Source organism: Ornithodoros turicata, chromosome 3 (assembly GCF_037126465.1).
Source record: "Ornithodoros turicata isolate Travis chromosome 3, ASM3712646v1, whole genome shotgun sequence".
Taxonomy (NCBI): domain Eukaryota; kingdom Metazoa; phylum Arthropoda; class Arachnida; order Ixodida; family Argasidae; genus Ornithodoros; species Ornithodoros turicata.
This window is the reverse complement of record NC_088203.1, coordinates 51,097,605-51,119,467: the sequence shown is the minus strand read 5'-3', so window position 1 is coordinate 51,119,467 and position 21,863 is coordinate 51,097,605. Positions and strand designations below refer to the sequence as shown.

Sequence of the window (21,863 nt, the reverse complement as noted above, 5' to 3'; positions counted from 1 at the left end):
ATATCGCGCACGGGGATGCGCTTAGCGATATGGGCGGACCCGGTGCTTAAAAGAACGTTCGCCGGATGTACGCTACGGACTGTGGCCATTTGGGTCTATCATGTACATCCGACGGACGTTCGGTGTTGTTGGGGGCACTACCTCTACCCAGCAAACCAAAATCCATACCTGCGATGAACCCCGAACCACGCATTGGGCGATGCGTTCGTTCCCGGTAGGAATGCCAATCCCCGAAAAAACTCCGAAAAACGCACAACTTGGCCACCCGAGTAACGTCCCCGCAAGCTACCCGGGGATCGCCCGAGCGATCAAGCTGGGATGATACTGCGTGCGTCTTTTGAGGTATTGCAGTGAAGCATGCATGCGGCCCAGAGCTCGCGGTAGCTCCTCCTCCCGCTACCCGCCCACTGCCGTGGCTCAGAATGGCGAAGAGCACTGAAACTACTGCTTTGGAATTTCAGTAAAATATATTTATTTCCTAAGCGCACATGGCCTTGTACACAACACGTACTACAAACAAGAGTACATAAACACCCCACTGTTGGAAAAACCTCTGAAACTCAGTGGAGGTGCAAGGTTCCACCTATTCTCGCTTCACAAACACATTCACAAAACTGCTCTCATCTCTCTCAGAAGAGAAAATAGAAAAAGGGTGGGTTGAACAGTAAACTGAGAAATGTTTGTATACAGGGTGTCCCAGCTAATGTGAACCACGGTATTAAAACAGGCGAAGCGTTCTACGCGAACAGCAGCTGATGAGCCTTGTTAATCTGCCTACCCGTTTTCCCCCAATGCTGCTAATAAATAACTTAGGGAGAACAAAGCAAAGTTTTTCACTTCTTATACAAGGTCTATGTGTCAACCAGAAGGTATAGACTGGGTTGAGAAACACCTACCCCTGTGTCTCAGTCAAAGTACACTTTTTTTCTTTTTTCAAGAAAAATGCACCGCGTTACTACTTGGAAATCCACAGAAAAGGTGACATTTTTTCACATAAGCGTGGACGCTATTTTATCGAAAGGCACAAAGCTCGTGACAGATTGTCACTTCTGGTGTTATTTCGTATTGTGGTAATTTCGCGACCTTTTTGCTACGAACATCGTCTACGTAAGGCATTATTAAGCAATCACTCACAGCTATTTAATTTGTCTCAAGGAAAAGATACATGTGACCAAAACATACTACTTTTCGAAACATTCAACAACTGTTCTTGATATACAACACTTATAGCCTTTTCTTGTTACATTCCTCGTTCCATCATATGTGGCTAACACATACTGTACATGACAAAAGTCTTCGATTTTTACCTCGCATAATAGAGTTTTAAGGAACAACGTTTTAAGTCAGATCACAAGGAAATATTGTATACAGTACTTCAATTAGATAAACGATGCTCCAGAAAATATCACAGTATAACTCCCCTCTGCACTTTTGGCAAGCAGAAGCTTCGAGCGGGCTACATTCTAGCCGTTTGAGCATGCATGAGAACTTGACAAGACAGTTTGAAGGCTGCAAATGGATGATTTGAGTGTTATGAGCACTTTAGTATGCAGAGTAAAGTACATACGAATGACAATCTTCCCCCAGATTGAGGGCGCTTAAGTTCTTTTTTTCCCTTTACCACCCTTGTAGCTGAAGTTCTGTGCCACATCATCTGACATAAGTTCACACAAAATCTGTCTAGTGATGTCTCTTTCGTCACTGCCCCCTCATCTCAGAAGAACGTGCTCGCGCATCATTAAGAAAAGCCATGAGATACTCAACTGACGAAAACAGAACTTTACGCACAACCTTATCCAAAATACATGTAGACAATGCGCGTGGATTGTGCAGAACGTACCAATTATAGCCTTTGTGATGGTAAAGAGAGACATCGAATCGCAGAAGCTCTTGACGATATTAGAATGGCTCCCTGAAGGTGTCCTTTTCTGCAGCCTTTCCGTTGGTGCCGTTGTTAACTTGGCCGATATGAGGTCAAGCCGCACGGTGTGGTGCTCCTGAATAAGCTTCATGGTATGCACAATTCTGAGCACTTGAGCTGTAAAGGTTAAAGTAAATTACGTTAATTGCTTTGCGCCCTTTCGCTGGAAGCAAAGAGGCAAAGTGGAGGTATTTACTTCCGATGTGGGGAGATCTCCTGAGACAGCCCTCGAGAAGCACCTATTAACACCCTAAGACCTAGAAGAAGAAACAACGTACAAAAGTTGCAATCTGCCACAAAATCAAGGAAAACGTTGAAAGCTACATACCTGTGACTTGTGTACTTAGATAATTATGTTAAATAAAATATTCTGATCACCTGTGACCGATGTGCAAAGCATCTGCTCCGCTGCAAGATGTTGGCATCTAAACAGGAGATGACATTTTTTACGTCAAAGCACATGATTGTCTCATGAGTATAGAGTGTTAAAAATGTGTTTACAGATTTGGAAATATGTGCAGCATGAATGGAATGAAAAAGAAGAAAAATGGAGATGTAGGCACTCGATAAGAGCACCGGCTACTCACGCACAATATCTGGGAGAAAGAAAAGGAAATAAATTAATGACAGAGGGAATCGTATGCTTGGTATAGTACGCGATCCTTTTTTTTTTTCTTTTTTATGATGATGACTACGGAATTATGATCTGCAATGCACTTCTAACATACAGGAAAATGTTCCTACCATGTGCAGGATATACACTGCAGCAGTACGGGGGAGGGGCCACTCATCTGGTTGATTTCTGCGTGGGATACGCACAGCTGAAACAGTTTGCTTTGCAGTTAGTTCACCATACAACAGTCAACGCATCACAATATCGTTTGGGAGAACCTTTATTGGCATACCATACTGTGAAGTTTGTGCGTCTGGTTGCCTTATTCGCTGGGACTGAGACAGCTGGGCTGACTGCCCCACTGGCTGAAGTAGACGCTCATTCATTTCCCTCGTCTGCCATTGCATCGTTGTATACTTGGCGGACTGTGTGGGACTCTGTGTGACAATGTCGTAAGCGATATGAAGCGCATAAAGTGTCAAGGTCATCCAGCGGCTCTGAAATTTAGGTTGGATTGGTTTGCCAACCATGCTGAAAGCATGTTCAAAAGCGTTTTGTATGACTGGAAATACATAATTCTGCGTACCCCGATGGGAAATTCAGGGTCCGGATGCCCAGCTTCATTCACTGCATGATGAATGTCTTAATTTTACCAGCGTTAAAGTACAACACGTTCAATGCAAGGCCATGAAACACTGGAATGAATCATACGGTGAGAATAAGGTTGCCAAGTAGGTGGAGGCGGCACATCTTGGATTGGTCTGCGATTTTTGACGCTGCAGCGGAGACAGCGTGACAGCATTTCTCCTATTTTCAACAAAGAGTGATCATGTTCTGTAACAATGACTCACTTGACATACAAGGGAGGTCTTTCAGTTCGGGAGAACAGTCATGCTGCAGAAGTTGGCGTGACAGAATTTTCTACAAACAAAAATATACTGACTCTGCGCTTCCTAAATTGTGGTAATATAGATTAATTTACCTTGAACGTCGCTCAAGTCCATGTATGTTAGCGGAGAGTGTCCTTCAGAATTGCACCTCTGACTGAACATCTGTACAAGCGTCCATGCACTTTAGTCATCGACACTTTGCCATCGGTAAAGCCTGTTCCGTACAAGCGTTGCTCAAATGAGCCATATGTGACCATAGCTGGTGTAACACATGTACTTCTCCTTCTATACCTTCATCGGAAGTGTCTTCATAAATGTCCGTGACATGCGAACCACTTGTTTGAGAATTGCGGATTAGAAACGCGCCGTGTTCCAAGAGCATTGGACCGCTGTTACTCGTATTAACGTGCCTGACTGAGGGTACCGGCTACCCTCGATGCCGTCACATTGTTAGTTTCGGCGCTGTACCTTACGTAACGTATTGCTTGCAGGCTTTTACTCACGGGGACACTGACATTTTGTCGAGATGTGCGTGATGGCATCCACATTTTTTTGGCACCTTAGCGTACAGTCTGGTTCCAGAGTGGTGTCTTTTCTCCCAGCTACACTCACAAGCAGTCAAACAAATGAACACAATTCAACTCGCTCACACAACTCACAACACAACGCACAACTCGCTCACAATTGTAACATCACACCACAACACCTCCATCCTGCAACCCGGACGAGCTTGCTAACGGTTTGAACGTTTGAATATCGCTCCCACTGGCCGCCTAGAAGCCGCGCAAGTCGCGTATCTTATTAAAACCACAAAATACTGGATGTGCCATGCGTAAATATGAAGAATGAAATTGATAAATTTTACATCGTGTTCGGTAACGACCATATTAAGGATCACGTAGTAACGTTACGAAATGCAGCCGCAGTTGCGTACCGTGCAAGCGCAATTGGAGGCGCGAAGGGTTCGCGGCGTCTGCATTCTCGCAGGCAGCTCTCACAGGGATGAATATGGGACGATTTCCTATTGCTCGCTCCCGGAGATCTGGGGGACGACGCATGGATCAACTCATCCCGATGAGGCCGTGAGATGAAAACGGGATGATCTTTGAATCATGTGTGCTTGCTGGGTACCTACGTTTCTTTTTGTTACTCTGCCCTCTCCCACTTTTTTTTGTAATACACGCATATGGGTACATAAAGTTCAATAAAGTGTAATGGAATAACTATATGCCCTTCATATGTGCCAATATAGATGTGTTTGCCCGAAATCTGTGAAACTGTTGTTGCTGTTGGGTGCTGTTAACTTGCAAGCCATCCCCCCCTCCACATACGTCACCTAATAATTTCCGGAATACACCAGCTGAAGACATCGCATGTTCATCACTGGCTATTGAAGTTAGGTGGTCAGCCATGCAAAAACATCTATGTTATTTTTTCTGCATATTAAGCAATGTCCCAGATTTCTGCTCCCAGACTTTGTCCTTGATGATGCAGTACACCGCGCTCACTACACTAATATACTGTCTGGCTGTGTAGCTCTGTGCTGACATAGCTGAGTGAATATGTCGGCTTTTGCAAAGTTACAACTGCCAAAGTGTCTCAAAAGATAACAGAAAATGTGGAAGTAAGACATACAATCCTGTATTTCCTAAAAAATAATAGCAGCACATTATACAGGGTGTACCACCGAAAGAGGGCCAGGGGTAAAAAAAAAAAAAAACGGAATGCTTTACACAAACTAATGTAACTAACTGTACATGCTTGGCAGTTGTGTGGTCTATCCAAAAAAAAAATTTTCATCGCCCCTTGTCAATTAATTAACGGAAATTAATTTTCCAACTTCTTAATCATCGGTTTTAGCTCTCAGATGTCAATGAGGAGGTTGTAGTAGATGTCGAAAGAGACACAACTGAAGTGGTTCGAAGTCGCTATGGCTTTTGGTTTCGTTTTTTCCCGAGCTTGAAAGTCCGGCAATCCGGCACCCGCGCGCGACGATTCCAGCCCCTCCGGCGTACATTGACTTTGATATTAGCACTTGGAGACCATCCTTGGGCCACTTCACACAAGAAGAAAATATTTCACCTGTTTCACGGCACACCTATCAGAGTGCACTGCAATCGTCGCACGCGGGCGCCGAATTATGGGAAGCGCTCTGTGGTGCGCGCGGCTTCAGAAACCAATTTTTAAACCCGGGAAAAAACTAAACCACAAGCCATAGCAACCTCGGACCACTTCAGTCGCGTCTTTTTCGACATGTACTACAACTTCTTCATTGACATCTGAGAGCTAAAACCGATAATTAAAAAATTGGAAAATTAATTACCGCTAATTAATTGACAAGGGGCGATGAAAAATATATTTTTGGATAGACCACACAACAGCCAAGCACGTACAGTTGGTTCCATTTGTGTAGATCACTCTGTTTTTTCATTAGCCCCTGGCCCTTTTTCGGTGGGACACCCTGTAAATAAGATGCATCTGATTTCAAGTTTCATTCTTTTCTTTATATGAGCATTTGTCCATTGCAGCCTTCCACTTACTGTCCAATACATATCAATACAAAAAGCTAGCAGAGAATGATCAGTGCTGTTGTTTGCTTTGATATGGATTCCACGGTGTTGTTTCTCAAGAAATAGCACAATCTCTCAGCACACAGCTCTGCGGCTTATAGCTGCGTAACTACGCAATGCACAAATTTTTCAGAGCTTTACCATCTGTATTTCAGGTTGTCTGCAATACAAGACAGTGTAGAAAACCGGGAACAGTCGGAGAACTATAGTATGACTTAAAAGCTAAAAAAGAAAATTCTCAAGAACGCTGTATATAGCTGCTGATGTAATCGTGCAATACCTTAATTTGCACAATTGAACAGTGGCAGTTCTCAGAGCAGCCTTGCCAAAGGAGAAGCAGGGGTCACACGGGCGTCTCATGTGATTTTACTGGCAAAGTTCAGCTATCTGTGTCAAAGTGAAGTGGAAACTGCAACTGCATCACCATAGAAATTCTTTCTGAACAAAAAGCCTAAATTGAAAGTCTCAGCTGGCATGTTATAGCATGGCATAAGCTGTGGGGAGTTTTTAGGCATTGGTGGTGGTGATCGTTTGGCATGTAATGGTGCAGTGATAATGGTAGTGAGGTTGTTTACCATGCCAGTATGAAGTCAAGAGAGGAGCTTATAAAGAATGAGCGCAGAAAAATGCACAAGTCCCTGACCAGGTATGTAAAAGTGTTTCCTCAATAATATATGACTCTGAACAAGCAAGCACAATGCAAATAGCAGCACGGACTTGCTTGTAGCTGATGTTCCAGCTGTTGTTGTATGTGTTTGCCTTTGTCCATTGTATGTTTGCTCCACCCTTGAAACACCATTATTGAGACAAATAAGACTTTCTGTACGAGGTATTTTATCCATTTTAACAGCAAACAGAAGATTGTTTGTATTTTGTGTATGTGGTCTCAATAAACAACAAATTCTGAATGGCTCGGATCTATTGTAACGACACTAAAATGTGCCCCTTTTATTTTTGCAGATATGGCATCTGTGATGTCAAGTGCGCTCAATATATGATTGTAGGCCAAGTGTGTACATTCCCATTATAGTAAGTTCCAGCAAGTGACAGTCACAGCGCAGCCAGTCTTTGTTACCTGAACAGAATAAATCAATTCAGTGCTTGATGATTTGCACAGGAATGCTATATGCAGAGATACGCAGATAAAGGAGGTCACAATTAACCATAGCACAGCACTGATAGAACGACAGGAGGTCACGACACTGGTAACTTAACTCACAGGCAGGAGCACCCTGGGTAACACAACGAAAACAGCGCTAACACACACACACACACAAACACACAGGACGCGGATGTAAACAGGACTGCACCGTTCGTTTTCCGTCTGCGCCAGAACAACGCAGCCAGCGAAGCGATGCTTTAATGCATTGCAGATTTGTGACACCTTGTAAAGTACTCCGTCAATTTCTTGAAACCATAACACTATAAAAGTTATGCGTGTGGGAGTCCGATGCAGGATATGGCCACCCTTGCATCAATGTTATTGCTGTTTACTTACAGGCAGCCTACCGTGATGATGCGCCTGCACACACGCTACGCACATGACACCAGACTTGAAAGCGTAAAAACACGCTGCTGACATGCCCCAGCGATCGAAGGCTATCTTGATCGTTGCAATTCACCACACAGGTCGCACAACAAACGATAAACAAGCGATGGTCCATGGAGGTGCAGTTATTATACGCAACCACAATCGACGACCGAACACTGACAAAAGTACAACGATCGCGTCCACGAGAATACGTACTCCTGCCTCATCAATAACTTGGCAAACGCGCTCTTTGTACAGCGATCAGCGCTTAGCGATCATATTAACAAACACAAAGGCAGGCTTAACCGCCGGCTACCCACACACCATCACGCAACCACCTGTAGCAGCGCCACCTGAACTATTCTTTATGAACCTCATAGCAAAATGATAAAAGAAACGGACATCTTTCTCTTCGCGGTCCTTCCGTCGTCTGCTAATTTCTCCCTCCCCTCAACCATCCCGTGACAATGTGAATAATGCTCATGCGTTGTGGTCAAAGGGCTTCAGAGCCGGAGAGATCACGTGATCAATTTAAACCAGACGCCACTAAACCAGTGGCTAAGTGTGACTGTTGAATACGGGTACATACCTCTAGGGGACAACACTGCCCTGCATATGGGTATAACATGTCTAATACGTCGATCTTGTTTCGTGTAACAGTTGACAGAAGTCTCAAGCAGCAATACCATGGAGGTACATGGTCTAAAGAACTGCCTTGCCTACCTTGAAGAACATGACATCGTTATGGACACCATAGTGACTGACCGCCACACTGCAATAAAGTCTGTGCTAAGGGAATTGTGTCCGCACATCAAACACCGTTTTGACGTGTAGCACGTTGCGAAAGGTGAGCACTCTCAACAAGCATGGAAAGTTGCTTTCGATATTCAAACTCATGTGGTAACTTTGAACAGTGATCAAGAAAAAGCTTGTGTCTCTCAGCCGCTCCACAAAGCACCACGTTGTGAAATTCTGGATAGAGAGCCTTATGCGACACATATACTGGTGTCCAAAGTACAGTGGGGAAAGTGGTGACCTTTGTCTGGCGAAGTGGGTATCGGCAGTGAACCACATTGTCGATGTCCATGAGCATGACAACCCACTGTACCCAGTTTGTAATCATGGCCCAGTTTCCCTTCTCTTTCTTTTACTTTGCATTAAACATATCCCCCCCCCCCCAAGTTTCAGAACCACGAGAATGGCTCAAAGAAGGTAAGCACAAATAATTGAACCAATGGGTGCGGTCAGGCGATAAGTCAAGAAATCTCTCAGAAAATTTGGTAAAGTAATTGCATCTGGGTTTTCAGGAATAACACAAATGCAAAATGTGTGACATATATGCATGTGTCTACTCTACGTGCATGCCCTGTTATCATTGTTTTGGGAAGCGTGATTTAGCTGGAACTGAACAAAATTCAGGAAAACGGCTTAACCCTTTTTTAAATATAGCACTGCATGTAGATAGTTTTGATGCTTAAAAAATACAGTTCTCACAACTCAGACCTCGGTGGCTGAATGATGGTGATGACAGGCAGGATGAAGTGACCCGACGAGGCTGATTGTGGCATTAAACCAGCACACTCTTGAAAATGGTGTCCTAAGATTAACTGTACACTATGACTTTAATAAGTGCAAAAAGTGCAATAAGTGCAAAAAAAAAAATGCATTCATTAAACGAGCACACGATTGAAAATGGTGTCCTAAGATTAACTGTACACTATGACTTTAATAAGTGCAAAAAGTGCAATAAGTGAAAAAAAAATGCATTCATTAAACCAGCCCCCTTCCCAATGATGCCCGCCTTGCTGTATAACTCAATTGGAAAAGTAATGTCTGCGCTGCTGCCATAGCTTTTTCATAAAAACACCCAGTATTAAACATAGCCCTCCAAGTCCACCTAACACATTTGTGGTCAACCTATGCTTGTCCATCAGCAGATTATGCGTCAACGCTGATTGCAGAGGTTCTGACTCGCATTGAAGAACACCAAACGCAGTCAGCAGCTGCAGAAACTCGGCCAGCTCGTTCAGCAACATATGGCGAGAAGCCAACTCTTAGGCAAACTGTGGAACAACGCCAAAAACGGTACGCAGAATATTGGTTCTTCCAAGTTGCACCCAACTTGCTCTCTCCTGGTGGCTTAACTCTATTCTGGATTTTACATGTAGGTTCCAGAAAGGAAAGTAGGCCATGTCCACACCGGCTGAGGACCACGGACAGCTGGCCATCTTGCCATATGACATCACAAACGGCCCTTTTCATGGCCATCCAACGCTTTAGGCAAAGACAAGCGTTGCTTGTAGATTAACCCACCTATTATGACATTGTATATTATTTCTCAAACCCATTTTGATAACTGCATAACTAAGATCATTAAAGGGACTATTGCATCTATGTGTGTACGTTAGTCGTCGCTTAACAGTCAACTTGGCCAAAATTCACTTCCATAAACAGCTGAAGACAAATGTGTCACTCTCAGCAGCTATGAACCTTGTTGTTGTGACGTTTGCTCCAATTTTCAGAGAAGGAATTTTGAAATACTCTAATATCCGTCATCCGCTCTTGCCCACGCTTTACCAAAAAACTGCACAAAAAATGTCACAAATTTGCGTATTACGGGGGGTGTTCAAGTCAAACCGGGACTTTGTGTCTCCTGGGTGTACAAATAGCTCGCGACAGGCCTCCGCGTTCACAACGTGGTGGTCCAAAGTTTGTGCCAAACAGAAGACACGTGCTGGACAACATGGCCGACAACGAGGTGAGCGCGCACATCGAACAGCGAATTGTCATTAAGTTTCTAGTGAATGAACGCGTAAAGTCATCTGAAATTCACAGAAGACTTCAGGCTCAGTACGGCCACGATACACATAGCCGCAGCAAACCGTTTGAGTGGGGTAGGTGCCACTGGCACTATTGTTTATTCAAGTCATTTAAAAATGAACGCATGTGGAGGTTGAAGCTTCCCAGTCTTCCTTGATCAGGTGTGCTGCTTGCACGTTCCTTTACAAAGTGGTTGTACGCATCTGAAATGATCACAAATATTGGGTATTGGCAAGCTTGGCAGCAACAAACATTTAAAATGTCGACTGGGCGATTCCACGCAAAATGATCCCGCGGACCTGCTCGGCCCCTACAAAACGACCCCGGATTTTAATGAAATTTTTTTAGCAGTCCCTAATAGTGCAAAACGACACACCACGAAACATTTCTTCCCAAATCTCAATGCGGCGGGTGCTAGACACGAGCAAAGTTCGCAGCGCTGGCGAAAACCGTGCATGGCGTGAACGGCAGGTGCGGCTCATACAAAGCACCTAGAACTGTGCGGTTTTCTTCTGCGTATAGAGGAAACTATTCTCTACACAGCGTCCAAATCCCGGTTGTCGTGCTGTAATCGGTGCAGGTATACAAAGGCCGAAAGTTTCGCAATTTTCCTCCTACTTCGCCATTTTTTTGTGGAAAATCAAACCATTAAATTTTGATGAATACTTTTTCCTGACAAGGCCCCAAGGAATAGTTCAACAACAAAAATCGCCAGACACGTAACTTTCACAGTCATTGCAGGAAAAAAAAAAGAGGAAGTACACGATTTTTTTCAAAATTCGCTACAATTGAACGTAAAACACGCAATGAAGAGGTCGGAAGAGACGCCTGAAACCAATGCAGTTTTATAGAGCGAGCCTTCCTCTACAACATATTAAAAAATCTCGAGGGTGTTTTTTCGTATACAAGAGAAAATAATTTTTTTGTAGCAGAGGGTATTACTGCCACACTGACCCACGTTGCATGTATCCAGTGGTGTGCTATTTTTTTTTCTTGGGGCTCCTGTATTAATTCGTTTTATTTTTAATTTCGTACACCTTGTACTCTGTGTTCTGTACCTAGTGTGAAGCAAACTCATGGCGCAATCTCGCGGTTTATCCGAGTCTGACCCGCTCCTGAGCCGGCACCATCCGCGTCTGATCCGCAGATCACAACAAGCGTCCATATTTCATCCAAACCCAGAAGTTTCTTGCGGATATCCGCGGGTATACCCTTCCATACGCGAATGGTGCAAGGCTTTATATAGCTGTGAGCCTCACTGGAAACTAGGACAGCATGGACGATGAGCCACCACCACGAGATTCCGTCATTTCCAGTACTGCCAAGTAAATGACTTTTTTGCACTTTCGTCTTTTCCTCTAGCGTTATAATTTGTTAGACTTTTTGTGGTTAATATTTTTGCTGAATTGTTCAGCATTTAAATGTGACACTTAAAGTGAACTTTCATCAAGTGAACATGCATCTACACGCCTATAATATTCATACTGGTGAATTGGAACTCCACAGCGCTCAACTGGAGCCATGTTCCTTTGGTCCGGGAGGTTGTCATATTGAAAACCAACCAGAAAAAAATCAGAAATACGAGTAATTAAAACGGGAGCCCAAGAAACAAATATAGCACCCCACCGGATACATGCAACGTGGGTGAGTGTGGCCGTAATACCCTCTACTACAAAAAAATAATTTTCTCCTGTATACAAAAAAACACCCTCGAGATTTTTTAATATGTTGTAGAGGAAGGCTCGCTCTATAAAACTGCCTTGGTTTCAGGCGTATCTTCCGATCTCTTCATTGCGTATTTTACGCTCGATTCTAGCGAATTTTGGAAAAATTGCATACTTCCTCTTTTTTTTTCCTGCAATGGCTACAAGAGTTACGTGTCTTGCGATTGTTCTTGTGGAAGTATTCCACGAGGCCTTGTGAGGGAGAAATATTCATTAACATTTAATGGTTTGATTTTCCACAAAAAAAACACAAAGTAGGAGGAAAATTGCGAAATTTCCGGCCTTTGTATACCAGCACAGATTACAGCACGACAACCGGGATTTGAACGCTGCGTAAAGCATGGTTTCCTCTATATGCAAAAGAAAGCCGCACAGTTCTAGGTGCTTTCTATGAGCCGCACCTGCCGTTCACGCCAGGCACGGTTTTCGCCAGCGCTGCGAACTTTGCACGTGTCTAGCACCCGCCACATTGAGATTTGGGAAGAAATGTTTCGTGGTGGTGTCGTTTTGCAGTATTAGACTGCTAAAAAAATTTCGTTAAAACCCGGGATCGTTTTGTGGGGGCCGAGAAATCACTGTGGTACTCGGTGCGACAAATGCAGCAGCAAAACCCAGATAGGCAGAGTTCACAAGCATCCTTTGTGCACGATATCAACAGCTAATCACGTAAGTGACATCCGTCACTTTGATCTGGTGTGACTCTCTTCCAAATTAAGGCCTGACTCGCCCCATACACTTACTTGTATCAATGGAGCACACTACAGGAACAAGAACAGCCTAGTACTAGTTTACATAGTTTCAGAGATCTCGGATGCTGCAACAACCAGTGGGTAGAAGACAGAAGCAGGCCATGTCAGATGATGACTCTTGTCATTCATGGCGGTGATGCATATAACAATGACCATAGTGACGAAGGCGATCAGGCAGCAACCAATGATAGCCAAAAGACTGCATGCACTTATAATTTCAGAACATGTCTTGGCGGAATAAAGCAACAAGCATTTGCACTGGACGTAGCAGCAAAATTGGTACAGATCCCGACAAAAGTTTACAGGACATATGAGCGGAAATGGGCTCGTCGAACTGCTGAGAGGGGTGGGCGGCTATGCCGACAGTGGCACCCTGTGGGTTGTTGCTGTCGGCATGGCCGCCCACACCTCTCAGCAGGTAGACTAGCCCGCTTCTGCTCACTGCAAGAATGGCACCGCAAAGAGAGTACACTGCTCGTGCATACTGTAAACTTTTGTCGTAATGTGTACTATAACTTTCTGTGCTCTAGCATGTACCCATATTGCTCACTTCCGATTACAGGCTTCCAGTGACCTTCGAACAAGCAAGGAACCTTGCTATTTTCTATCTTTTTTGAAAAGCTACATTCTTCAGAGGACAGGAAATGATGAAAAATGCGCCTCTATTTAAGCTACAAGCGTCAGTCATTTTCATGGAAGAGGGGTAGAAAAATTGGTCCAAACATTGGTCAGACTGTCCCGGGCAGCTTTGACAGCTTCTCAACTGAAAACTATGCCCCAAAGGGCCCCAATCTATTCATCCGGTCACAGGTGCATGGTCAACGCTTCCCTTCTCCCTGTGCCATGTATGACGAAAACTTTTTCTTAAAAATTGTCGAAGTCACAAGGAAATATGAAAAATGCTGTTCTTCAAGGCCTTCCTGTACAGATGCCATTTATTAAATAACAATGTAACAGACACCATTCCTTTCATCATTGCATGCCCTTTTTGTTGACATCACATTCATCGTTCTAGAAGTACGTATTGAGCTAGAAGCAGTTTGCTACAATGCCACAAGCAGTAGTATCATGATTTTGCTCAATTTCGGCCACACTAGCAAAAAATGGCAAGTAAGAAGTTGCCACGTTTTTTTTTCCTTGTATACTGCCCAGAAACCGTTCCTCCCAAAATTTACATTTGTACAGTAGACCTCGTTAATTCACACTTAAGGGGACCAGCAATCATTGTTTGAATTACAAGAAATCCATCAAAGTATACATACATGTACCATCCTTTGCGTTGCCAGTCACTGATACAGATCACACAAAGTATATCCCTTCACAAAGTACATTTATAAGTACTTAGGTACAAAATATGATTAATGTGCTGCTGCTCCAGTTTCTCAGTGAAAATTTGCTCACACCCAATTTTTTTTAAAACCTGGGGCCATGAACCCCAAGCCTCTCCTCCCCCCTTCCTCCATGGCATGTCTCTTGATCAGAGCTCAGAATAATTAAAGAGGTCAAATGTGCTTTCTACACTTACTGAACACTGCCTGCACCTTGACAGGTGTTAGCATTGGTTTCGCTGAGCATGTGCTTGCATAGCGATTAGAAGCCTTGCCGGTGACACTTCGTCCGCGGAGCCGTTCTTCCGTCCAAAGTTGTCTGGCCAGCTCACGACAGAATTTCGAGTCCTTTTTGCTCTTCATAGCCCACTCGAATTTGTCTTTGGCTATGTAAATGTCATTCCCTATGTGCACCTGAACAAAAATGAGGTAAATACTCAGTAAAAGCATGTGAAACAGCAGGCCTTGGACTGGTCTGAAAGGCACTGAATCAAAGAAAGAGGAATGAGCCTGAGGTAGATTAGTACACCCTACTTAGTTGGGGAGAGGCAGAAAGAATGGGACATCTTTTACGTTCCGACTTTTTTTTCTCCTTTCAGTCCCAAAGTAGAATGAAGCTTGCACACCCAAGTATAGGTTCCGAAAAAGCATTAAAAAATTGGCCTGCGAGGCCAACTAACAATGGCTTCCTCAAGGCCCTTTTGGTAACACTCTTATTGAACGACTTGTGAATGAGAAAAAACATCCTTATCCTTCCTTCCTAGTTGAAGGGGTGGGACACTACTGAACCTCATTAGGGGACATCAGATCAGGATTTTTTCTCACTGCCACCGCTGGCTACTGCTTTCAGTGGGCAACACGCCTTTTTTCCCTGCGGTTGCCTTGCCAATTCTATGCAGTCCTTTTGCCATTGTGAGGATGTTACTAATGTAGCCCTTCCTCATTTTTGTGACGTTTTTCGTGGCAGACCTCATCGAAAAGGGCAATGTCGTGCATTACCGACTTATTGCTCCTATAGCATCAATGAAAGCGCGTATCAGGTTACATTATAACTGGGAAAAGTCTGTGGAGCAAACTGTGCAAATGGGATAGTTCACCTTTCCAGTCCCAATTCGGTGATTTTGTTGCAGTGTCTTCTGATTGGCATAATAAATGATGTGACAGCTCTACTACTGTACAGCTCCCTTATTTTACATTACAGCTGCAATATTTGCACTTTTAGCTCACTGATTTGAAACTTGCGCATCAGAAAACTGCTCCCACGCGATTGTGGTGCATTCTGGGCGTGTCAGGGGTGGCTAGTGCATGTGCCCTTGCAAATACTCAAATTCTGAGCAAAAGGTGTAGAAGAGGGTTTGCCTTTGACTGAATGAGCTTTCCAAACATGTTTTTTTGGGTCACACTGTGGGACGCACTACCATTTTAAATATGTTTTGGCTGTCTCTCTCCAGCTGCCTCATTCCTTTGTCCTGGATCTCCCCTATATCATATGCCTAGATGCCAATCCACATGAAACAGGACTCTATATCAGTTGTACACTTCCCCTCTTTTTATGGTCTCTGTAAGCATATCAAATGATACTTTGTGCTTGCCTTGTTGTCAACTGTTTGAAGTATGGGCAAAGGACTCGTGTTCTGCACAGCCCACTTTCGGCTTTTACGTGTTGATGGGTCCACCTTGCTCCGTGTACGTTTCCCAATACCCGTGCTCGTGTTTGATGTGCCAGCTATTGGGCTAGGCATTGCTGTTTCCCGCTCTTGGTCAGACTTGCCCTGTGATAAGCAACCCTAATTTTTTATACATCAAAGTTTTGGGGTTCTGTGTTTTCACAAATTCTGGGGTTAAAACTCTCTCCAAACAGCAACGATATGACGTCAAAAATTCATGCAAATTCAGAAGGAAAAATTATCATTAGGCTAAATTTAGGTTTGAAATCAAGCTTCACTGTATTATCTGCCTTTGTCGTACCAATCATCATGTGTTTAGGAGAAATCAACAGCGTACTGTGTGAAAGATTAGTATACTGCTGCCAATGAAATGTCCAGGTTGGGTGCAGTTTTGAAGGTAGTAATAGGGTGCAACCCAAAAAGAGACAAAACTGAATTCGGGGGTGCAAATTGGGGAGAGAATTGGGTAAGCGCCTAAAACTTCACCACACAATTACGGCCACCAGTTTTCTGCAGCAGTAAATCATAGGTTCCACGGCAGGAATTACTAAATTCTGCAATCTTCAAAAGGGAAAATGTGTGCTCCAAGTATTCCTTATGGTTTGGCAGTGATAGTGTCCAGCTTGCACATTACAGTTGGTCTGCACAGACAATACATACGCCAGAAAACTAAAATATTCACTTTCTGTTATGGCCAGGATGAGAGTGAAATACCGTATTTTCTCCAATGAAAGACTTTTTTTTTTTCAAAATTTCACATTCCAAACTTGGGGGTCGTCTTACATTTGAATCCCGGCGGCACTGGCGGGGCACATTTGCGGCGATGCGGGGCGTTCGCTTGTACCTGGGAGAGCAGGAAGGGACCAACCATGCGGCGCGCCTCAGAGTCATGTATGTGAGACGCACCAAATGCCGCATGTCCTCAGAAACGCTCCACGTTGCCGACTGCTTACAGGATAGCATTTGCAAAATTCTGAGAAGTAGGAACAACATTCTTCCTACTTCTCCAGACCAACCTTTTCACTGCATATTTGTCAGTTCAATATGGGCAACTTTACTAAAAGCCTTGACTTTGAGTATTTTTTGTGTAATACCTGTTTGCCTTGGAGAGCTATTTTTTCTTCAAAGTACTGGCAAAGCCCTATATATAAAAAATATTCATCCAAAGTTGTCCTATGCACCACTAGCAATAAATAAATGAAACCACGAAAAAATTATTCGACTAGCGTTTTTCGGTTAGAGTAACGAACTCGGAATTACGTGCAGCAAATGAAATGAATATTACTCTACAAGAAAAAAAAAAGTACATCTCCAAGTGATTCGAAACCGCCGCGGCAGACCTTTGAGTGAAAGGCGGTTTATGTAAGAGACGCTCACTTCGAAGGCGCCTTGCCCTTGAATTATTTGCGTTGGAGCAGAAATATTTCATGGTGCAGGATTACATGTGCCTAGGAACTGCCATGATTTTTTTCGAAATAATCTGTGATGGTCGGGCACACTTGCTGTACCTCTTCGCAAGAATGACTTACCAGAATAAAAAATATATATATATATATATATATATATATATATATATATATACAGCTGGGAAATTGCCTGCAAGATACGATTCACTAGCTGCAAACACTTCTGTAAAGTGGGCTTCCCGCAGTACTTTTGTGCACAGGGTGCAGCCCGCTTTAGAAATCGGACAGTTGTCAGCGCATTCGAAGAAACTGCTTGAAAAATCCGATCAGCTGTGACAAATTCCACCCAATTATCTTCTCAACATTTCAAAAGAATTAACAGAATTAACATTTTTATGCGACTGGAAATGAAGCAGTGTGATGGAAATTGGTCCAGTTGTCATCAAATTTTCCAAAAATTATGCAATTCTGCAGAATTGTGTGACAATTTCTAAATCAACAACAACAGGCAAATTCCGCGAATTTCTGCAAAATTGTGGAAAACAAGTGGCCTTACACACAGTCATTTTCAACACTTGCCCATACCTGTCCAATCAACTCATGCTGGGCATGCAACAGCCTGGCCTGCATTGTAATCGCCTGCACTATATGGCCCATCTTACACACTTTCCACAGCTTGAGTGCTGCACTGGGTCCAGGTTGTTCCAAATGTACCATCATCAGATTCGTTCAAGGTGGCCCAAGCTGAACAGAACTTTTCTGCTGACTGAAGCAGTTCACCCTGCTGATGCTCCACCTCTGGTTGTGTAACTATAGGGATGTTTTTTTTTATTGCGTGTTTGCGCCGCGAAGCAACTGTGGCTATGAGCGGCGGACAGCTGGGGACAGACGGAGAGAGGACAGCAGGAAGGAGTGGGGGACAGAGGGATTAGAATGCGTCCTGGGCCGACTTCAGGGGGAACTGTGCCGACATTCGTCTGGAAAGTCTTCGGAAAACCCAGGGAAAACCACAGACAGCACAGCCGGCGGTAGGATTCGAACCCACCACCTCCCAGTCTACAGCACGACCTTGGTTACCACCAACGAGCGGACGCCTTAGGCCACTCGGCCATGCCGCTGGTTAACTATAGGGATGATATCTGTAACAAAATATGCAGTTCATCTTCAGAGGGCAGGGCAATACAGCAGTAGTCTGCAGTACTCACCAAACAGTGTCTCGTGGGACCTCCGGCATAGTGCTCGTTCCGCAAGCAGTTCATTCTCTGCTACCTCTGACTTCTTCTGAAGATGCTATGTTGTTGCTTGAAGTGTTTGAAGTTGATTTGCCAGTCCCTCTTTCTCTTTCGTTAACAACCGAACTTCTTCTTTTAGCTTTCGTAGTTCTTTCTCACTCCCAATCTGTGTGATCTGGGCATACTGGGGCCTTCGCACCTCTTCCGATGGTCCTTCAGAGCTATGATGCTTTTCCGATGACATATTCATCAGAATGCTGTTCATCTCTCTCTTGCGTGAAACTTTTTCATTGGGCCTCCGCTGCTTCTTTGAGGGGCCAGGCGTCTTCGCCTAAAGAAGCAGCTCTGACTGATTATCTCCATGTTCCTAGTTAATTCCCAATTAATCCCAGTGTATTCCTCACAAATGCCCCATGCAAAATCTAGGATACATTACTTCACTGCACCTTTGGAAGCATGTGTCCTAGCTAATGAAAAAAAAAAGCACAGAGAAAATGTGGCATTACTTTATGACACGATCCCTGCGCACCTATCCATCTGCAAGCAGTAATCTGAAGCTGTTTTTGGCTGCGGGCTTTTGTGAAAAAAAATTTACACAGAGTTGTCTGTCAAAAACATATGTTCAAGTTAAGGGAGATTTATTTCCAGGGCTTCCACTTTCTGGACTTTCACTGGCAACTGGAATTTCAATGTACCAATGCACAACATTTGGTGCACAACCTGGTGCAGAAACAGGCAGCATGATGAAAAGTATTCTAATTTTCATCAACCACCGTATAAACCAGAATATGCCGGGCACAGCACTCAAGTGTGCCGCATTTCCGTCGTGTCATAAGAAAAGATGACGCAGTCCACCTTCCCTGAAAGGTTGCACACCAATAGCTATTTTCCTTCAGTTTCTTTTGGCATTCTTTGTGGGGTTTGTCAGCCCACGCAAATGGGAAATAAATATTGAATTTTTTGTCCCATGCATTTTCTGTGGCCTATTCCTGGTCATTTTGACGCAATCTCGTTCGTTCGAACAATGTTTCTGGCGTTGTTACGAGACTATTTTGAGTCAGACGTGTCTCAAAGCACACAAGGTGCATCAAAAAGCTTCAGCCTGAGCTACTGTTTTGCATTGCATTGCACTGTATTTTCTATAGCCTGTATCCAGTCATTCTGATGCCATCTTGCTGGGGCGTCGCTTTTCAACATGATTACTTCGTCGCTACGTGTAAGGCAGTAGCTCAGGTTGAAGCTTCTTGATGCACCTTGTGTGCTTTGAGACACGTCTGACTCGGAATAGACTCGTAACAACACCAACAACATTGTTCAAACGAGCGAGAAGGCGTCAAAATGTCCAGGAATACGCCACAGAAAATGCATGGGACAAAAATGTCAACTTTATTTATTTCCCCTTTGCGTGGGCTGACGAAGCACACAAAGAACGCCAAAAGACTTCAGGAGAATAACTATTGGTGTGCAAGACCTCAGGCGTATAGAACCTTATCCTTTTTTTTTAGAACGCAACGGAAATGTGGCACAATTGAGTGTCGTACCCTGTAAGTCGACGATTTTTTCCCGAAAATTGGGGCGGAGAAAACTAACCCCTGTCTTATATACTGATCAGTTCAGTGCAGACAGGCAATTTGTCTCACCTTTTTCGCAATCGTATGGAACAAAAGTGATAATTATTGTCAATTTCTGGTGAATTTCACAAAAAAATATTTTGTGACATGAAAATAGAAGTTGAAAGATGCACTTGCATTGCGCATTAAAACACCTTTTATTTAGACTGTGTTAACTGCTGCTCTCGACTTTCTGAGCACACTAGGAACTTTTTTGTTTTTGTTTTTTTTCCTGTGACATCCCCTCAAAAACAGGAGCCGACTTATACACTGGGTCGAGCTATATTCCGGTTTATACGGTACATACAGGGTGAACAAAGCAGTCGTACGAGAGCCACGATAGTTTGTTCAATAATAGCAGGGTGTTCAATCAAACTTGAAAGACACACCTGAACCCAAACCGGAAGTGAACTGGAAAAGTAAGAAATAAACGTAACTGGTGCTATCGATAGGTGAAGGTATATAACCAGCTCATATTACAGAGTTTTGCACTATCAATGGTCAGACTGGGCTTGCTAAACTGCATGATGCACCTTGTGAGAACGCAGATATTAGCCCATTTTTTCCCTTCTTCTGTTCGTCTCAGGTTATTGACTGCAGAAATCCATGGTCGTTGGGGGTGCATCACACAAGTTAGGAGAGCTGGCGAGATGGTGGGAGAGCGTGAAAATGCCCGCAGATCACGAGTTGTTGGACACGCTCATGTTAAGCACTTTTTTTTCTAGAACCTTCTTACTGACCCAGAGGTGTTCGCTCAGTGCTCAAGTTTGTGGGCAACAAATTTCAAAGGAGTGCACAACAGCTTTGTAATTTACACCACCCACCAATCCTCGTTAATTAGCGAAACTAATTATAAAAGTTAACTGTTAAGTTAAGGGTTTCTTCTGCCTGATCATTTGAACCTATTTTCCGGTTAGCCACGTGACACATGAGCAAATGGGTCAGATGGCAAAGTTATAAAAAATTATCATCAGTCTTTCGTGACGTACCACGCTTCAGTTACGCTAAATTATTCCAGGACGGCTCTCCCTCTGAGTGAGTGATGAGAGTAGTAAGCAACAAGAATGAAGAAGAACAACAGCAAAGTTATCGGGATTATTTGATTGAAATCGATATGATCTTTTTCCTATGTGCTGTCCTAGGCTTAAATGGGAAAGTTGTTTTCTTGGTGGGGGGAACAACACCCGGGCTATGTCACTGGTACAGCGCAGCTTACACCCCGTTCTCACCTCCATATCAGTGTCGGCGTGTTTAGTCAGAGCACGAGGGATCGCCGAGTTTTCTTCGAGCAACTGCCTTATCAGATCGTCCTCTGAATCTGAAACATCACGAGTTAAAGAGATTGATCTACTTCATTCACAACGCCAATGGCACAATTCGCGAGCAATATCCGGTATTTGTCTAAATTTATGCGAGACCAGCATTGTACGTAGTTTCGTATTACAGACGTATGGACATACCTCCTATCTTTTGTATTTGTGCCGGGTAGTACCCCACCAGACTGCAGTCCTCATCACACCATAACACCTGCCGGACTCTCTTGAAGTCCTTATCCGCTGACGGATCGAAATCTTTTATCAGACTGACAGGCAGGATAGCTTCCATGCCGTCTTCAATGTAACGAACGTGCGCATGCATAGCCTCCTACAAATGCATACATCTTACTACGCTTAAAAGTAGCAGATTCTTGTACTCAACGACGATATGTACTAATGTACGGTAGCATAGTACTAACACAGTAGAGTTCTTACCTGCTGAAAGTGATAACCGGCAACAAGTGCACCCACTCAGAACTTTCCATA

General features: G+C 43.8%; 1 protein-coding gene across 4 annotated transcripts; it reads right to left on the bottom strand.

Annotated features, from left to right (window-relative positions):
• Positions 1-1,941: 1,941 nt before the first annotated feature.
• LOC135387053 (uncharacterized) lies at positions 1,942-4,547 on the bottom strand. 4 transcript variants are annotated; one of them, XM_064616470.1, is made up of 9 exons: positions 3,517-4,547; positions 3,386-3,455; positions 3,246-3,310; positions 3,121-3,161; positions 2,827-2,971; positions 2,666-2,742; positions 2,300-2,346; positions 2,118-2,178; positions 1,942-2,038 (listed from the first exon to the last, which is right to left on the bottom strand). In XM_064616470.1, the coding sequence occupies exons 5-8, from the start codon at positions 2,939-2,941 to the stop codon at positions 2,172-2,174; spliced, it is 246 nt and encodes an 81-aa protein (XP_064472540.1). In that variant the 5' UTR covers positions 2,942-2,971; positions 3,121-3,161; positions 3,246-3,310; positions 3,386-3,455; positions 3,517-4,547; the 3' UTR covers positions 1,942-2,038; positions 2,118-2,171. The 4 variants fall into 4 exon arrangements, with proteins under 4 accessions (XP_064472540.1, XP_064472541.1, XP_064472539.1 ...); XM_064616471.1 differs by having other exon boundaries at positions 3,386-3,586; positions 4,359-4,547; XM_064616469.1 differs by having other exon boundaries at positions 3,121-3,310; positions 3,386-4,547.
• Between the last annotated feature and the right edge of the window lie 17,316 nt (positions 4,548-21,863).